General features: G+C 35.1%; 1 protein-coding gene across 5 annotated transcripts in view; it reads right to left on the bottom strand.

Annotated features, from left to right (window-relative positions):
- DOCK9 (dedicator of cytokinesis 9) overlaps nt 1-18,665 on the bottom strand; it is a 116,698-nt gene that overhangs the window by 51,200 nt on the left and 46,833 nt on the right. For 4 of the 5 annotated variants that reach the window (XM_082279070.1, XM_082279068.1, XM_082279069.1 and 1 more), the window contains exons 3-13: nt 18,323-18,412; nt 16,561-16,643; nt 15,417-15,486; nt 11,341-11,436; nt 10,566-10,700; nt 6,895-7,069; nt 5,530-5,597; nt 1,558-1,632; nt 1,325-1,465; nt 748-948; nt 495-617 (exon numbers count right to left, since the gene is read on the bottom strand). In XM_082279070.1, the coding sequence (XP_082135196.1) occupies nt 495-617; nt 748-948; nt 1,325-1,465; nt 1,558-1,632; nt 5,530-5,597; nt 6,895-7,069; nt 10,566-10,700; nt 11,341-11,436; nt 15,417-15,486; nt 16,561-16,643; nt 18,323-18,412 (1,257 nt within the window). The remainder of the gene's footprint in view (nt 1-494; nt 618-747; nt 949-1,324; nt 1,466-1,557; nt 1,633-5,529; nt 5,598-6,894; nt 7,070-10,565; nt 10,701-11,340; nt 11,437-15,416; nt 15,487-16,560; nt 16,644-18,322; nt 18,413-18,665) is intronic. The other variant, XM_082279071.1, reaches the window with a different exon arrangement.

The raw sequence follows: 18,665 nt of genomic DNA on the forward strand, positions 1-18,665 counted from the left end.
GATAAAACCAGAAGCTTAATCATCTCAGTGGTTCTGGAGGAAAAAGCCAGCAGGTGTGCAGATAAGGTTACAGTAAACTATTGTCACCAAAAAGTGAGAAAAAAAAAAAGTCAACAATGTTACACTAAGATGCATTAACTAAGAGAGACATACGGTTAATTTATGATCTATATTTAATATTTCACTGTTTCACCATTTTCAACTCAACTTTTACACTGAAGTACAGTATTCTTTTGTCAAAACAGTTTACTTAAAGACATTATAAAAATTACCTTGTCACGATTATAAAAAGTGAAATAAATGTTTCCAATGAAACGTTCTTTTATCGATAATGTAATAATAGTTACTGAATATAATTATAACGTACGACATCAAACCATCCAGTTATATGAATTTACTATAAAACAACTAAGATTTTGATTTATATTGATTAATTTGAAATCAATCTGGTTTGCCTCAGCATTTTTTTCATACCACAGAAGAAAATAACATACCTTTGATGAATCTGAACTTTTCATATATGGTTCAGCACAATGTGTAATACTTCCCTGTAATACCTTTTCTATTCTAGCCACAAGGAAAATGTCAGTATGAGGACATGTGACTGAGAATATTCCCTAGAAATAAAATGAGAGATAAATATAGAAGGAAAATGCACATATGACATCACATAAAAGAAAGCCAATGAAATAACGTAGGAAACTTGTATCCAAAATCCTACTAGTTCTTCAGGTTACTAGCTCTTACCTGCTTTGGATATTGCAACACAGTTTCATGAATGTCCTGAATTCTGTGTAAACTATCACCACTGCCATTCATCATTTGTTGAGATGCACTGGACAGCATGTGCCTTACTGAGGCATGGTTCAAATCAACATGGAAATCTGCTGAAATCTTCCTGTTGTTTTTAATATCAAATAGTGACAATGTGACAAAGAAAGGTTCTACCTAGACATTAAAAAGAAAAAAAAAAAAAAAGAAAAGGAATCAATTATCAGTGCTGGCATCTAGATCACTGCAAAAATGTGTATAAAAAGGTAAGTCACATTTTCATAAATACATATGGCCATCACCCTAGGTATTACGGACAAGATATAAAAGGCATTTAAAGAAAAATTTCTCTCTCCACCATCCAACAAAAATATTAGCAGCAAAGTTACTTTTTGTAGGATTTAGGCTTTCATTTTGATTTAAAAGAGTAAAAACCCCCATAATATAAATTTCTCAATCACAGCACGGAATCCCTGCCATTAAGGATAGTGCCAATCAAATATTAAGACATTCATTTCTGAATTAACAGAAAGTAATTAGATTAGTTATTTACATTTGTTGTTGGTCCTTCTTCATTTTCAGCGATGCAGCTTTGCAAATTAAAAGATAAATCATTACACCTTACAAGAATTTTTTTTCCAAATTTCTCTTCAAATGGCTTCACTTCTGGTTCAATACTAGAAAAGTCAAGTTTCTTTAAAAAGAGAAAAGAAAAATTAAGGTAAGTTGGTTTTCATTTCAAAAGGATCAACATAAAAAACCCTGCTTCCTTGTAAGAAGTCTAACCTGTGCATCTGGATCCAAGGCAAAAAGTTTAACTCTGCTTTCAGTTTTCAGCTTGATTTCTGCTTCTCTGGTACTCTGTTCAAAATAAGAAGAAAAGTTTTGGTATCACACTATTAAAATGGGCTTTAATTTCATGCCTTTTTCTGTGATGTTCACAGCTTCACACATTTTTGATTCATGTGTTCATTTCTCCCTTACTGAGCTTTGTACCTCCTTAGTTTACATTGATCCAACAAGACCAAGCAAAAGTGAGAGTCTCTTCTCTAAACGCTTTTTTCCAGTCCTAGAGATATAAAAACTTCCATCAGCAACATGCAACCTTCCAAGCTCATGGGAAGTACACTTCAGCGTAACTTCAAGATCTGCCTCCTTAAACAATAACTTTCCTAACCCTATTTCATTTAAATAAAAACACGTAGTATGACTGTAGGTTAAAGCTCAGAGCTATCCTGAGACCATAAGACTGCTCAGAAAACAACAGATCACCTAAATTAAGAAACACTATCATAGCTCTCTTTCTTTTTTCTTTCTCTTGGTTGCTTTTTCTTTAAACTTTTCTTGAGCTCTACTGCCAAAGAAGTGGTTTTCCTGTGGGTAACTGGAGAAAACCCAAAAACTTCCAAAAGATAAACCCCTCACATTTAAAAGTAACTTTGCAGAGTTCACTGTACACTGCCTGGGATTTGTGGATACCTATCTATTAACAGTAAAACAAAAGTGAAGTGGACCAAAATAGAATGTGAAAACTGATGGTATATGCAGGTTACCTTTTTTGAAAGAGGTATTATTTAAAGAGTATTCTATGATTTTTAAAGTCACAGAGTATGACAATTGCACATATGCATGTGCCAAAATTACCCGTGCAGGAGAAATGCCATTCTTAAAGTAGCAGCTGGCCAAACAAGGATACAAAAATATTACATTACAGGCAGGTGTTTCTTTTTGGATCAGCCTGTATGGGTTAAAAGAAGTTACAAACCCAAAATGCTCATCACTGACCATCAGAAGGAAGTGATCTACTGTCTACATCTGTTTTGCTGGAGACTGAAGCAACTTCTACTATGTCTCAAGAGAAAGAAAAAACAAAACAAAAGAACATAATCTCTAAGAGCTCATAACCCTATTTTTAGGTTGATAACAGGAACTTAAAAAAGAATTTGACTTAAAGGATGTATTACAGAAGAGAAACTTCTGAGGTGCTACTTTGAATATAAGTGCTCCAATAGTTTTTATTTACTTTACTTTGTTAACTTTAACACAAAAAGAAGAAAAGAGGAGAGTTGCTGTGAAAGAGACGACCCAGACACTCAATACCAGCAGAGTACTGGCAGAATTAGCTTGTTGAACAACTGGTATAATTGAGAAATACAGGAAATGTGAAAAAGTTTAAGGATGGCAAGAAAGTTGTGTGCATGTTTTGCAAAGTTAATATTTAGTGGCAAGAACTGAGGAAGAAGATTACCTAGCCATAGGAGCTAGACAGAAACTGTTTCAGCTAAAGCATCTTGAATAGTTTAGATTCTTCAGTGTTTTGTGCACTAAGACCAGATGAAAACATGCATTTTTGACTGACAGATATGGGGCAGTTGTCAGAACTCAAGAACTGAAAATGCATGTAATCATCAACCTTGTAGCACAGCAGCGGCTCTTTAATTTTATTTCCTCATCTGTAAAACTGAGACAGTATTTTCCCACCTCAAGGTATTCTGGGACCCATAATGGTTAAGGAGGTGCTTGGGCACACTGATCATGACAGTCACAGTTATTTCAGAGGTCTAATTTGTTTTAAGATTAATAAACACAACAAAAACACACAACCCCAAAAAACCCCAACCAACCACAAAAAAAAAATCCACTACAAAACCCTTATATTCACTCCTGGTACTTAAATTACAGGTAAATGGAACATGAAATAGGTACAAAAGACACAGATTAAGATAGATGTGTGCACATGTATGTACTGAAGTGCAAAATACCACTTATTTAGTTTACGTTATAAACTAACAGCTATTGATAGAAGAATGAAGGCTTGGAGATGTATGTACTCACAAGGGTTAAAACCCTTCCTAGGAAGTCTGTTTTTTCCCCTACTGTCAGGTGCTCTACAATCACCCCTGAAGGAATTTCTCTCTCCTCATAAGGATATGAGGTCAGCTATTGTGAAATTCTCCTCCTAGAACCAACAAAAATAATAGAGCAGCTATAAACTCTTCTAAAAGGCCCAATGCCTTGCAAGGCTTCCACTGGGGAAAAAAGAACCAAATCCAAACAACAGCTGAAAAGACAAGGCAAGAAAGAATAAAGGACAAAATAACCCTCCAAACAAACACCATTTATATAAAGCAATCAAGTTACACAACAAAGAGTAATGCAAATGGGCAGAGTTTTTCCTGTACTTTTCCTCAGGAAAAAAAAGGCTAGGAAAATACATTAGAGCAAATTATTTTGAAAGGCAGTGTTTAGTAAAGGTGAATTAGAAGGGGAAATAAAAAAAAATTATGTTGAAGGAAACAGAAATGTAAATGGCTTATAACCATGGAATAAATAATAATAATAATGACATGCCAATGCTTAAAGAGCTAAGCAAAAATAATATTCTAAAAAATAATGAGCTTTAAGAGCTGCATGCTTCTGATCCAAAAGTTATGAAAACAGGAAGTAGCAACTGTAGTCCTAGAACTACATGCAGGTGCTGCAGCCCTGAAGTAAAGTCCCCTCTGGAAGGAATATGGACCATAAGCACTATAATAACTGACTATAAAGAAAGAAAAATCTTCCATACAATAAGAGCATCCAGTTCCATACTTATTTATGAAATAAATTTTCATAGCCTCATGCAAATATGCTGTTTGATGCTTACAGCCCTTTCAAGGAAGCCTTGATTATATGCACCACAATCCCAATTAATTTCCAAGTACAGCCATAGCTGGTGCTAGATTATCACATAATAGCTTTTTGTGTACATGTGCTAAATTGATTACAAAGCAGTAACAGAAAGAATTAAGTCAGCCAACCAATTTGGGTGCTAAAAGCTTGTTAATGTCTTCTGAATTGATCCTTTGATATGTTAGCTACTGTAATAGATAGAATTTGGTTTGCTTGTTCTCAGTTCATAAGCTGCACTACTTTCAGGAGTAGTTACTAGGTCAGACAGATCCTCAGAAAAGAAAGGGAAAGCATTCCAGAGAATGGTCAAGCAGAAAAAATTCAGTACTCCAGGCTGTACCACACAGAAGAATGTAAGGAAGTCACAGAAAGGAGTTTGGATTCTGCAGCTTCAATAAAAAAGGTCACCAGTTCCACTTCTTGGGTGATTTAACAAAAATTTCTCCCTTACAAAATCGACTGCAACACACAACTCACTGATTTAACTGAAATAAAGTTTTTCTAATGGGCTGAGGAAGAGTTACTGTTATTTTCTATTTGTTTCCATTTTATTTCATTCTTGTTTCCACCACACTTCTCTAAGAACAAAATTGAAAAGCAAGAACCATGGCAACACAGGAAGCATCTATGGACCTGCCAGCTCATTATAAACAAACATCTTAAAATACATTCACTTCATCACTGCTATTAAACTGCTCAGTATTTCTAAGTATAAAAATAAAACTTGACTTCAGTATAACTAGATTTCTATAGAAATACTTTAGCACTTACCTGAATGCAACAAACTGATACAAACTGATAAAATATAATGAATTAATAAAATAATAAAATAATAAGACATGCTGCATTTAAGCAGCATATCAAGATTTATATAGGAAACTTCAAGACAGTATCTAGTTTCCTTCCAAAAGCAGAAAATAAAGAAGCTCAATAACCACATCTATTCACAAAAGAGCTTCTAAGCTTTCCAAGTACCACAAACTGACTGGAAGCTACAAGCCAATGCCTTACCTTTACTGAAAGTTTGTGTGGCTAACTTATGTCTACTATTTTATATCCCAAGTTGACATTTACAATATATATTACCTTGGCAATTTCAGGATAGTAGTTATCAAAACTACTTGATGAGCTTTCCAGTTTGCTTTGTTCATCATCTGAAATTATAAAACCTCATTTTAAAATGAATATAAAAATTCCGAAGTGCTCACAAAACTCCATAGCAAAAGAATTCCATTTTTTTTTAATCTCCTACCCACTCAAAAATGACAATTGTTAACGTAAATAGGTTGTGGACAACTGCATCATTTTCATGCAGTGATACGGGATACACATCATAAAGACACCCCAAGACATATATTGAAAGATGTAACTATTTACAAAAATTGCTAATGTAGCAGTTATTTCTAATCTTACCAGAACACATCTTTAATTTTAATTTTGGTATCTGCATGGAGCAAGGAGATACTCAATGCACAAACTTACATTACTCTTTCCACTATGCATTGTAACTCGACTTCAAAACAAGTTCCCTCTGTTCATTAGGTTCCCAGCTCTACTCACCAACAGTTACTGGATTTACAAAGCAGCCATTCATTTTAGCTATAAACATCTTGCAGTTCTAAGGTCAACTAAGGACCACTGACCAAAATGTCTTTCCCAGAGCTAGAATCTTCTCCTTTTCAGATTTGCTTTTGTTGCAAACATCACACTAAATTCTGACAATCTCTGAAGACTGTGATATCTCATTTTAAACTCTAATGATCCCTTTTTGGTACTTTGTATAAAAAACCAACCTTCTGTAATATCCTCCAGGTTCTTCTGGATATGCATACAGTTGGTTTCACACCAGCTTCCCTCCCCATCCACTCTCAGGAGGAAAAGTGAATGAGAGGACATCTAGACTATCCTTTTGTCACCGAAATACTGGTGACATACACCACATTCCTTATAGATTCTTAAAGGGCTCCAACAGAAAGTAATCTATTTCAATACTTGCAGGAAACATTTGCGGACAAGGGAGTTATATTTAAATTTAAGCCCCACACTGTAACCACAATTTCTACCTACAGTGACCACAGAACAGATTATTTCATTTTCAGCAGCATTTTACATATTTCAAAACAAGTCCATCCTAAGTTTCTTTTTTTCCTTAAACTGCCTCAGTCCTGATTTGACACTGTGAGTTCTACTTTTCTAGACTTGATCAGTCTCCTAAATATCTTCTGGACTTGAATCGACTGGAAGCAATACAGAACAGTACTATTTTAATGCCCAAAAGGTCAAAACGCTCATCAGTTGAAAGTAAAAACAGTAAAAAGGCCTGTAATTTTTATGATCAAAGAAAACAAAAAAAATTGAGCCACAAAAAAAAAATAAAGCCTTTCTTTCCAAAATGCATGTAAGACAATGTGGTCACATAACTGCATTAGCCTTGCTAGGAACCCTGCTTACCTTCGTGGGACTCGCCATTTCTTTTTTCTTGCATTGCAGCCTCAAAGTTAAGCTGAAGGATTTTGTTCAGAGTGTTTATCCACTCTTCCATTTCAAGTTCACTGTCTGCAGCTAAAAGGTAACTACTCTTGTCTTGCATCTTGAGCTCAAATGCGAAACGTCTGACTTTATTGTTCTACAAGAAAATAAAAGACCTGTGCAGCACTTCACATACTGTCTAACCACAACCAAAGGAAGTTATACACATTTCAGATATTCTATACAAAAATACAGTTCGATATTTTGAACAAATGTATCATAATTACGTTTTTGGTCTCTGACATTTGACCTTTTGAAGTTATTTGTAGCACTGCGACAAGTGAAAGTAGGAAGAACAGCCTGTTTCCCAGTTTTCAGTCATCATTCTGCTTGCAATCATTTTATAAAAACCAAAAAAATCAAATTTCCAAGTATGAATTCTTTATGTACTCAGATCACCTAGAAATGAAAATAGCTAATGTCTACTGAAAAAAAAAGGAAATAAAAAGCATGAAACTCTATTATATTTGAGTGACAACTGTTTGCACACTGCGATTTTACACTGGAGGTAAAACTATAATCAGCATCAACCCTGAATGCCCTGATATTGTGAGTCATATAGATATACATAAAGTTGGGAAGTTCCTCCTTTTTTCCTCAACCATTTCTGTCATCCTTCTCTGCACAATTTAAATCAGGGTTTCAAATGCTACTTAGCCTGACTCATGCTTCTGGGAATGAATTCAGAAGTCTTATATGAAAATTCTACATTATCATCAATTTAGTTTTAAAAATCAGTAATTCATTAGATAAACATTAAAATAAACAGTAAGACAGGCTTAATGGTTGGGGAATTTTTTGTTTAAGTTAAATGCCAAATTACATATTCGTTTCACTACATCTCAGATTCTTCAATTAACAGACTAACTACTTGTTGACAAAACAGTCAGCTTTCTACCAAAGATGAGCTTCTGTTAAGGATACAAACAGAAGTGTGGACATCAGACCTAAGGCAATCTTACCAGCTGAAATCAGTGCTGAAATAAATGAAAAATCCTAAGAACAATAACCTCTAAGTTTCACAGTATAAAACTTGGAGACAGGCAGTAGATGTCACACATCTCAGTTTTCACAAAACACTGAATTAGAGTGACTATACCTATACATATGGCTGGATGTGTGAATAGATACACTGCATATATTATGTGCTCCACATCTCTGATCAGAAAAGTCTCTATATAATTTAGGATTAAAACAAAAACCCCAACAAAACAAAACCAAATCCAAAAACACCAAACAGAATTCTGGGAATTCCAGTCTCTTTATTTAAGTTTGGGAAAAAAAAGAAATCCACCCAAACCAAAAACCCCAATCAAACAAAATCCCCCTACTGCACAAATTCAGCATTCCTCATGATACAAGTTCTGATGAGGAAGCATATTCTGTTCTAACTTCATGTCTGTTAGTAAAGTCAGTATTTTTCTCTCGGGCATCCAGTGTCTTTGAAATATGAATGCAATAGGAAGTAATCTCCCCTCACTAAAAAGACCGCCTCTGAAACAAGTAGTGTCATTCTGAGAGCAAAATGCCTACTCAAGAACAACCATTTCTATGAATTCCATGTCAGACTACTTCAAAGTACCATGGCTGGGGTCCTTACAAATCTTCTCCTGTATTTTCCTCTGCTGTTAAATAGAAGTGCAATTTCTACCGTGTAGATACCACTTTTTGCCCATAAGAGTTTTTAAATGGTAATTCAACACCAATAATAAGTAACAGTAAAACAATAAGATCAGCCAGAGAGGCCACAGGACATAATATAAGATAATAAAACTACACATCTGGAGTAGGGATGTTGTAATACTTGATAGTTCAAATCAGCATTTACTTGCCCCTCACCAACAATTCAAGCGAAGAAAAAAGCTATTTCCAAATGTCTTTATTCTAGCCACTGAATGACTAGTTGGCCTCTTGGAATTGAGGATTAACTGGTTCCGATTTTGTACCTGATGCTAATTCACAATTAGTCTCAAATTTTTACATGCAGTTTTGAAGATCAGGTGCCAAGATCAACACTGAGGGTACTGTACAATACAGTACAGCGTTAGAGACACAGCCAACTATAAATTTTAAAGCATCCAAAGGACAGTTTTACTTAAAGATTACAGTATCAGCCGTACTTGCAGAAGAACAAAGGAACAGTAGTACTTTTTTTTTTTTTTTTTAAAAGCAAGCTTCTGGCAGAGTCTGAGGAAACTTGAGGTTAATTGGATTGAACTGACGGAACAGAAAGTATGGAACAGTATGAAAGTATGTATGAGAAAAAGAGATTTTCAGGTTTTAAATCCCAAAATGTAGAATGGTTAGAGGTTAGAAGGGGCCTCTGGTCGTCATTTCATCCAACACTCCCTCCTCCAGCAGAGCCAATTAGAGTCATTTAGCACAGGATCGTGGCCAGGAAGTTTTCGAGTATCTCCAAGGATGGAGACTCTACAACCTCTGGGCAGCCTGTGCCAGTGCTTGGTCACCCTCACAGGGGCAAACAGTTCCCTGATGTTCAGAGGTAACTCCTGTGTTTCAGGTTGTGCCCATTGCCTCCAGTCCTGCCACTGGGCAGCCCCGAGCAGAGCCTGGCTCTGCCCTCTTGGCACCTTCCGTCAGTACTTGCACATATTGATGAGACTACGGCCCTGTTTAGGAACCACTTTTACGTGTGTTGGCTTGTTTTAAAAACACAGATCAAACTCATTTCAGTAAAGTTGCCCAGAATAGTATCTCTAAGGCAAAATAATTATATCTAGAACTTGCAGCAAAATAAAATTTATTACAGTTATAAGATTTTCATACTAGTTACCTTCAAATGTGTATCCAAAAACAATACTACAATATTTGGGGAAAAAAATCCTCCGTAAAGCTTTTTTATCTCTTAGCGTAATCTCCAAACAACTTTAAACTAAAAAAATATTATTTAAGAATACATTTTTATTAAACTCTGCCTATTTCTGTACAAGTTTAAAAAAAACCCCAAGACTCATGGGGTGTTTCCAGGTATGCTGTGCCTAACAGAGCAGTTACATGCTGTACTATAAATACATAGCAGAATCACAAAAAAAAAAAAAAAAGAAAAAGAATCTTTTCTTTGGCACTTGCTACTGACAAACATTTTACCAAAGCCTGTAACTTTTCAAAATAAAGAAAAGCACAGAAAAGTAACATTATAAAGGTCAAATGAAAGCATCTGGAAGGGTGTTTGAATTCAATACAACTCCCGCAACAAAAATCCCACACAAGAAGCTATGCAAAACATTTTACAGCTCATGCAAGCACAAAATCTAACTGAAATAAACTTCAATTTTATGCTGTCATGACTTTGCCAAGTTTGGGGCTCTTTGTGCATTTGCCTTAAAATTTGGTTTGCTAAATACTTGACATCAACTAGCAATTTATGTTCTTTTCAAAAAGATTTCAAAAATTCAGTCTCCTGCCCTTTGAAATCTTGTTCACTGCTTTGGCAAGATGCAGCATGTCTATTTGCTCCTCTTCATAACAGGCACTTATCTACATTCAACAACACTTATCTATATTTTAAATACAATTTCATTTGCTAATAAATACAGAATTAAATGGCAAACAGGCAGAATAATTATAATTACCTGAACCACTCCCATGCATGAATCTAGAAATATTGATCCTTTAGGTTCTTTTGATATTTTTTCATCTTTGTAGAAATTTAGATTATAGGATCCATCACCAAGCTGGCTTAAGTGGAAAAATCTTCTTTTAAATGACTAGTGAAAAGAAAGGAGGAAAGAAGGACAGTGACAACACTAGTACTAATCAGCTTCCTATTACAATACTCATAAGTGCTATTTACATAGTAGTTAATAGAAAAAAAGTTTTTATATACAGATAACCTAATCAGTATCCACAGAAAATAAAACAGAAACCATTAATTAAAAAAAAATTAACTTAGGATATCTACAGCAGGATTGTACTACATAATTTGACAGTATTTTTGACTTATTGAAAGGCATTTAAAAACTGACTCTATAATATACATAAGAGGCAAATTAAAAAATTATAGTTTTATATAAAATATAGCAATACAAACAAACAACAACATCCCCCCCCCCCCCCCCCCCCAGTATGACACGGTCCCTTTTCTACTAAAATGACATCAGGGTACAGCTAGGAAAATTTAACTCCTCCCACATACTAGCTTTTTCTTTTTTTTTTTTTTTTTCTGATTTACATATAATAAAATAAAAGCAAGATTTCAGATATATAAAGTACATACAAGCTTCCCTCTTTCTTTCCATACAATTGTTTTTAGAACCAAACCACATACGAATTGATGTCTCCAAGACACAGGGAAATTTGATATCAGTGTTCAGTTTTTTACCATATCTAAGATATTCCTAAACTTACTCTCATTGTCACACTTATTGCACTATTCATGTTGCCTTTGTACAGCCATCCTTGTTTTGTTATTCCACCCTTCTGAGACCCAAGAGATGCTGCATCCTGGAGATGAAGAAAGGAATATGGAGAAAGGAAGCAAAAAAGAAGAAAAAAAAAAGGTAAACTTATGCATCACATTCCATGTAGTATTTATCAGTAATTTCAGAAGTCATTTTAGAAGTTGGAATAGCTATGTTCATAACATAATGATAATAATGTACCATGAGTCCCTGTTGAAATTCTATAGCATTTTCATTATTTTATTTAAAGACCTGGGATGAGATTGACCTCGTCTAACTTTTAATATGTAATCTGGCCACTTCTACAGGCTTTACCTACAGCCAACAGGATGACCCAGCTTATAGATAGCTAAATGTTAGTCAAGACAAATCCCAATGAAACGGGAATGAGGAAACAGTCAAAACTTAAAACATTTACTTACATTTACTTTGTAACCTTTTCCACAGAATGTAAGGAATTTTTACCAATTTCTATTGCCAAAAAGAACAATGTAAGCATTGCATTGCTTATCCAAAACTTCAATCGAGAATTCTCAAACCATTTTGCTTTACATGCAGTACTTCAAAGACATTACCTTCTTAAGAATTTACAGAGAATTAGTTCTTGAATTGGATCTGCCCTTTTACAGATCAGAATCAAAGCTTTGCAAAGAGAACAAGACCAAACTTGGCAGCAATGGCAAGCTCCAAATGGCAGATCCAATGCGTGCATCACACATCACACCCACTGCCTGTACACCCCATCCATCTGCCAGTGGAGGGAACTGAATGACTGTATCAAAAACCTCAGCATGTTAACAACTACCAAGAAGCAGCACTCTGCTATCAAATCAGATCAAAAAGACAGATTATAATTGCCACAGAATAAATATTAAATCACCAGTTCCAAGTAATCTTTTAGAGTACTACCAAGCTGACTTTACCATGGTTTCCAGTTGATGAATCCCATTTTGAAATAAAACTATTAATGAATTAGACATGCAGGAAGATTTTCAATCATCTAGAGGAGAAATACTCCTGGTAATTTTTTATTGAAACATTCAGAATGGATGTTTCAGCATCCAGCTGAAAACAACATCACAAAACATCCTCAAGTACCTCAAGCACTTTTTCTAATGCCCTCTCTCAGCTGTTAAGAAAACATGCAACAAAAGTGATTACATAAGGGGGAGAGTGTCACTAGTTCAACAACTGAACATTAAACCAAATCTTGGAATAATATTAACTAGTTGCTGGAACTAAATCAAGGAACATTCTGTAAAAAGTTACTAGGTAATTTATTTACAGCTTAGTCTGTCCAGCTTGCATATTCATAAGCATATGCACACATGAACTTCAAAAAACTGTGAACAGAAGGCAAAAGATGCATCAATCTGACCTTTAAAAATTTAGACAGCTTGGTACTACTGAAGTTAGGCCCAGTAAGGATGACATGGTCATCAACTATCAGAGCATCAGATATAAAGACCCAAAGGCATAGACCAGAAATACTTGGTAAATTTTCATGTGTCCCAGAGAGCCTCACTGTCCAAGCAACACAGTCATCTTTTTTTGTATTTTCAAGTCACTAGCCTCCACCTTTGTTCTATTACCTAGATAATTATTTTTCTTGTACAAGAATAAAGACACAGAGACAACTTAAAACACCAGGTTTCCAAATACTACTCTATATGACTCTTCACCTCCCCTAGTGTGAGTTATCACCAAGGAAAGGGTGGGTTTAAACCACCTTTACAACTGCAAGGCAATGAGTAGATGATGAGTTACTGCCAAAACCTGGCACAAAACAACCAATGCTTTTCTGTAACTGCACAAACCATACACAGGATCACCTCACATGACAAAAATTCCTTCATTACCTCTGACAACAAAAATTAGGATTTAGCTCTTTTAAGACTCCACTTCCCAGTCTCTGAAGTGCACAATTTCCCAACTCTGTTGAGCTGCATGCTGTTTTCTAGCAATAAAGCTGAGCGTCATTTGGGCCTCTCTAGTTACACCATTTCTTTCTGTCAGGCAGAATTCCTGCCAACAGAGCCAAAAAGCTACTGAATCTTTCCAGCTGACCATCTGTCAATACAAAGGAACCCAGGATCCAGTTGTTAACACACAACTCCACACTGAAAGCATACTTCCTGTTTCCAACTGGTAAGGTAATTTCCTCACTTTTATCATTACTGCTGCACACTGTGCCTCATTTTTTTAAATGATCTTTCCCACAAACTTGGCTCCAAAGTTTACTTCAACAGCAACTGTTTCAACAAAAACAATCCCGTATCTTGATCCCACACTGGACTGAAAAATTCCATTTGCAAACATCAGCCTGATGGCCTGATAGCCCGAATTAGTTTTGGATAGGTAATTTTCTCCTTTTTAATGATGCACGATTAAACTAATCTTTATCTGATTTTCCTCCAATTTTTAATCACCTGAAGCTTTTTGCTTTCTATCATTCTCTTAATTAGTCAGCTTTCTTCAAACACAAACAAAAGTGAAACAAAAAGACCAAATAACTTTCAATCTAAGGTTTGCATCTGTGCTTTTTGGCATAGAAAGATATTAATGTTTGAAAGAAACACCTCTTGCATTAAGTCTTCCCTTGGTGAAAGAATTTATGGTCCTCCCCACCCTATTGTCCCACTAACTCCCTCCTACCATGTCTTTTTCTTGTGTTTATTTTCCAAGTTCCTCAAAGAGCAGCAGAAAAGAGATACCCTATTCCTGCCTGTTCTTCCAGGACACTGGGCAGAAGGAGACAGGCAGTCCTCTCCACTTACACTTCCTAGTAAAATGCATACCACCTGCTAATAGCCAAATTATAGGTTTTCAGTGTTTAACTAACTCTAGCCATAATATATTTCCTGGTAAGAATTATAGTGACTTATATATCCATTTAATTTTTTAGTGTTTAACTCTCTGTTTTTTAAAACCCTTCAGTTGTCAGAAATACTATCACAGTAAATAATGCCAAGTCTTCTAAATGTCAGTATAATAGTAATCATAATTATTCACATCCTACAAATAGGAAGTTTTGGATATGGATGCATAAAGTTATTTGTCCAAGTATCACGGTGCAGATTAATAGCAGCGCTGGATAAATGGCATCCTGGGATCTCTGACTGGGAATCTATCTACTTAGATGAATTCCCCAAACTACTTCCTCACATTTAATCTTTTCATTTCATATGCAGCAGTTCTGAATACCAGGAATTTAGAAGCAAAGTAGTTGTCAAGAGGCAACAACTATAAAAAAGAAAAATTACTTTATTTTAATTCTTGTTTGAGATGTAAGATTTCAAGTACTCATAAGAAAAGAAAACAGTGGCATTTAAAATGTGTTTTGAAACAGGGTGTGGTAAAAAAAAAAAAATCACAAAAATAACAGAGGCAGTTGCTGAAAAAAGGTATTTGGCATTTGAAATACACTTGAAAATTCCTTGAGGCTGTACATCTCTCCTTTCCCTAAGCCAATGGCACAAGAGAAAATACCTTGGAGTTTTAGTCAATTTTTTAAGCTTTGGTTTCTATGATAGCTCTTCAAGTCTGATCCTATACTCAAATTTGTGATGAACTAATTTTAGCTCACACTGCATGCTACACTGTCATGCATGCTGAAGTGTGTGTGCTGTCATGTTGGAACAGATTCACCTATGATTATACTCAGTTCCATGATTAAACTGCATGAAACATTTCTCTCTGGAAACCTGTCTACACAGACACAGTATAAAACAGATTTTATGACAGCTGAAGGATTATATGTCACCAAGTATTAAAACTTCAATTTTATTATCTGTCAAAACTTTTTCTAACTCACATGACAGATCTCCAGAGAACAAGGTTATTTGAAAGGAGATGGGTAAAATAACTAATTTGTTTCCCCATCAGGTGGTTCAAGCTAATCTCTGTTCTCATGTACTGACATCAACACTTAACCAAACTCACAACCAACGAAACTCACAACCTCTACACACCCAACATTCTTTAATGAAGACAAAAGAAAGTAAGGAATTACTATTATCTCACCTCATCTTTGTCTGCTTCTTCATCCACTTCATATAAATGAACAGGAAGCTTGTCTGGCTTTGTCCCCTTACTACAAAAGAAAAAGCTTCTGAAGTACTAGGAATTTTGTGGTTAGTTACCTATTTTATTGATGCAAAAATTAAGATGTTCTTTTCCTACTGAAGAGGAAAAAACATAAGAATAACTAAGTAAAAGCATGTATTTTTCAGTAACTCTATTCCTTAGAATGCAATTTTCCTCATTTGTACATCTGCCCACCGTGTTCCTTTTGTTCTGCTTGTCACTGTCCTAGTGTGTAACTGAAGAGAACAAATGCCTTCTCATTCACCGCACTCCAAGTATCTTATGAGTAAGAATTCATACCTGCAACCACTGGCTCCTTGCAGGACAATGCATTTATTTAAATTCTTATTGTGATTTCTGCTCAGGGCAAGTAAAAAACCAGGTACTGACTTGTACAAAACCTGTGAGTAGATCAGAACTTTTCACAGGGAAAGGTAACTATTTCTTAACTGATAGATGCAGGAGAGCAGTTAGGGAAGACATAGATCTTCCAGTTGGGGTATTCAGAGTATTTAGCTACTCTCAGACATTCTAAGTTAAGGTTTTAATCTCTATATTCTTCCTAGAAAATTTTGAAAAAGTTGGAAAACATTTCTCTAGCAGATGGTTTAGAAAGTTTGCAACAGATGTAGACTAAGCTTTTACTTTGAATCATCCTGTGAAAACCTGCTCTAACCATCTCAGTTAGGTTCTGCTCCCCAAGCTCCCAAAGCAAGTTCCAAAAGCTGCCTTTGAAGCTACGAAAACAGGATATTACCATTTTAGGTTCATCTAAACACTAGCCTGTTTTAGTTAACATTCTTAAGTTCACATTGTCAATAATACGTCTTGTTTTGACTTGCCTGATAATAAGGCAATGTTATTACAGTACCTTTCCAGAAAATGGTTTAACATGATTTTATACATTCATCAACTCCATCCAACAAATCTTTATCATCTCTACTGACCATTAAACATTGATAAGGCATATTTCAGTTTACATATTACTTGTAATAATATACTTCTGTAATAAGTAAGTCTGTATTAAACGCAAAGTTCCTTCACAATTTCAATTTACCATAGCACTAAATAACATACTTACTTTGGAAGCTGCCGAAACTCTCCTGAGTAATCTTCATATCTGTAGTTAACAATATGCCAGTCTGAATTGTAGGTTTTGATGCACTGTTGTAATGAAAACCAAGTATCAATATTTACTGGAAGAGGATTAAAGGCATTCATTGGACCCAGCACAAGAAAACCTCTTAAGATATGTCTGTTTATGAACTACTATGGTTACATGTCAACCTCTGAAAATTCTGTACACTTCCTTTCTTTTGCAATGATCTAATGCAATATAGCTTTTTGGAACAAGTTATATGTTTTAGTGGAATGCTATCATCTGCTAGACATGTATTTAATAAAACCAGAAAATGGTGAATGCACTCAGCATTTTCAGTCATCCAAAACGTTAGAGCGGTATTTTGCCATAGCTGAAAACATGGCCAAGCCTTTAGAAAACTCAGCTGAAGCTGAAAACATGACTGAGCCCTTAGACAACTCAGGACAAAAATAGACACCTTATTAAAATAGAATATTCAACTTTGCACATACTGATACAGAAAACAAAAAACATCTCTTCCTTGAATGTATACTTCCAGTGCAATTAAATTAATACTTAAACTACATGCTTGCAGAGGTTGAAAAGCAATTATGTCATTAGGTTCTGATCTAGATCACAGGAAATACCATTTTACTCCACCCATATTGTTACAACATAAAAGTACTGATTTATCTTGGCTTTGAACAAAGTAACATAAAACTGACAAAATCTGTTGACGGAAACCATTCCATGCAAAATTTTATGTTACACAATAAACCTACACATACGCAAACACAGCATCCAACAAATCGCAAATATTTTCTTCATACTTCAAAACACGAGTTTAATACAAGCAATTGTTTCTGCAGAAACTCATTAAACTTCATGAATTACCTCTAACACTCCTCCCTCCTCTAGTCTATTCTCTTCAAATTTATCTCAGAAATGTTTAGGTTAGGTATTAAGGGTATGTATCAGTGTGAATAAATCACTTTGATGTAGATTCAGCTATCTGGAACTCCTTCAGTTTTTCTGGCGTTACAACAGACATTTACTTGCTTCAGATGTTAAAATATCAGCTTAAAGCAGATCAGTAGAAAACCAGGAGATAATACAAAAAAAAAAAAAAGGAAAAACAATTAAACCTTTAATTCCTTAAAAGCTTCAACAAGACAATAAATGAAGAGCGACCTCACAAAACCAAAAGAATGCCAAAATAAGCAAACAGTTCTGAGAAACTTCAGGGTTGAGGATGCTTCTTCTACATATAACGTACAAGTTGAACAGTCATAATGAATTTTGGCCTCCACCAGTGTTACAGTTCTGTTCCAGCAATCTGTACAAGATTATTATGAACAAAGTAAGAATGGCTGGTGTGAGACACTTTATCAGAAAAAAACAAGTCACAATGATTAATTCCAGATTTACCAGTGGATCCAATATTGTATTGAAATCACCCACGTTCATCTGGAAAAGCCAAAAGCATAATGAAGGTGGGGGAGAACCATCTGCAAAAGCCAATCATGCAAACAAAATAATTAAAAGCTATCCTGTTACACTTCTTTTACAGCCACGAATGGAAAAAATACTAGGTTTTCCTGGAAATTTTGCCTTGAAATAATTGACAAGTAAATGGCAATAAATATTTAATTCTTTTTCCAGGGCCTATTTTTCTGTTTGTTTTAAATGGTAAATGAAGGAGAAGAAAAACAAGTCAGGTATAATATTGTTATTACACAGTCACACGCAATTTCAGTATTACCTCAGTTACAAACAGGCTCTGAGCTTCCTTCTCTGCATTTTCAGGAACTGTTGAACGAATGTATCGACTCTGCCGCTGCAATAATGCTGTCTGATAAACAACAAAAGCAATTAATGAAACTTGCAATTAAAGGGAAGATGACACATTATGGTCACACTCAGTTATACCACTATAATGAAGAAAAGCTCAGCAGAAAATATCCTATGAACATGCTGTTTCAGAATAGCCAGTTAGGGAGAATTTCCTTTCATTCAAGCAAATGTGTTCCTTCTTTCACAATAAGGGCAAGACTGGAACCAGTGAGAAATAGATGCCATAGGACAGTTTATTCCACTATATTGTC

This window comes from Coloeus monedula, assembly GCF_965178545.1.
Source record: "Coloeus monedula genome assembly, chromosome: 3".
NCBI classification, from domain to species: domain Eukaryota; kingdom Metazoa; phylum Chordata; class Aves; order Passeriformes; family Corvidae; genus Coloeus; species Coloeus monedula.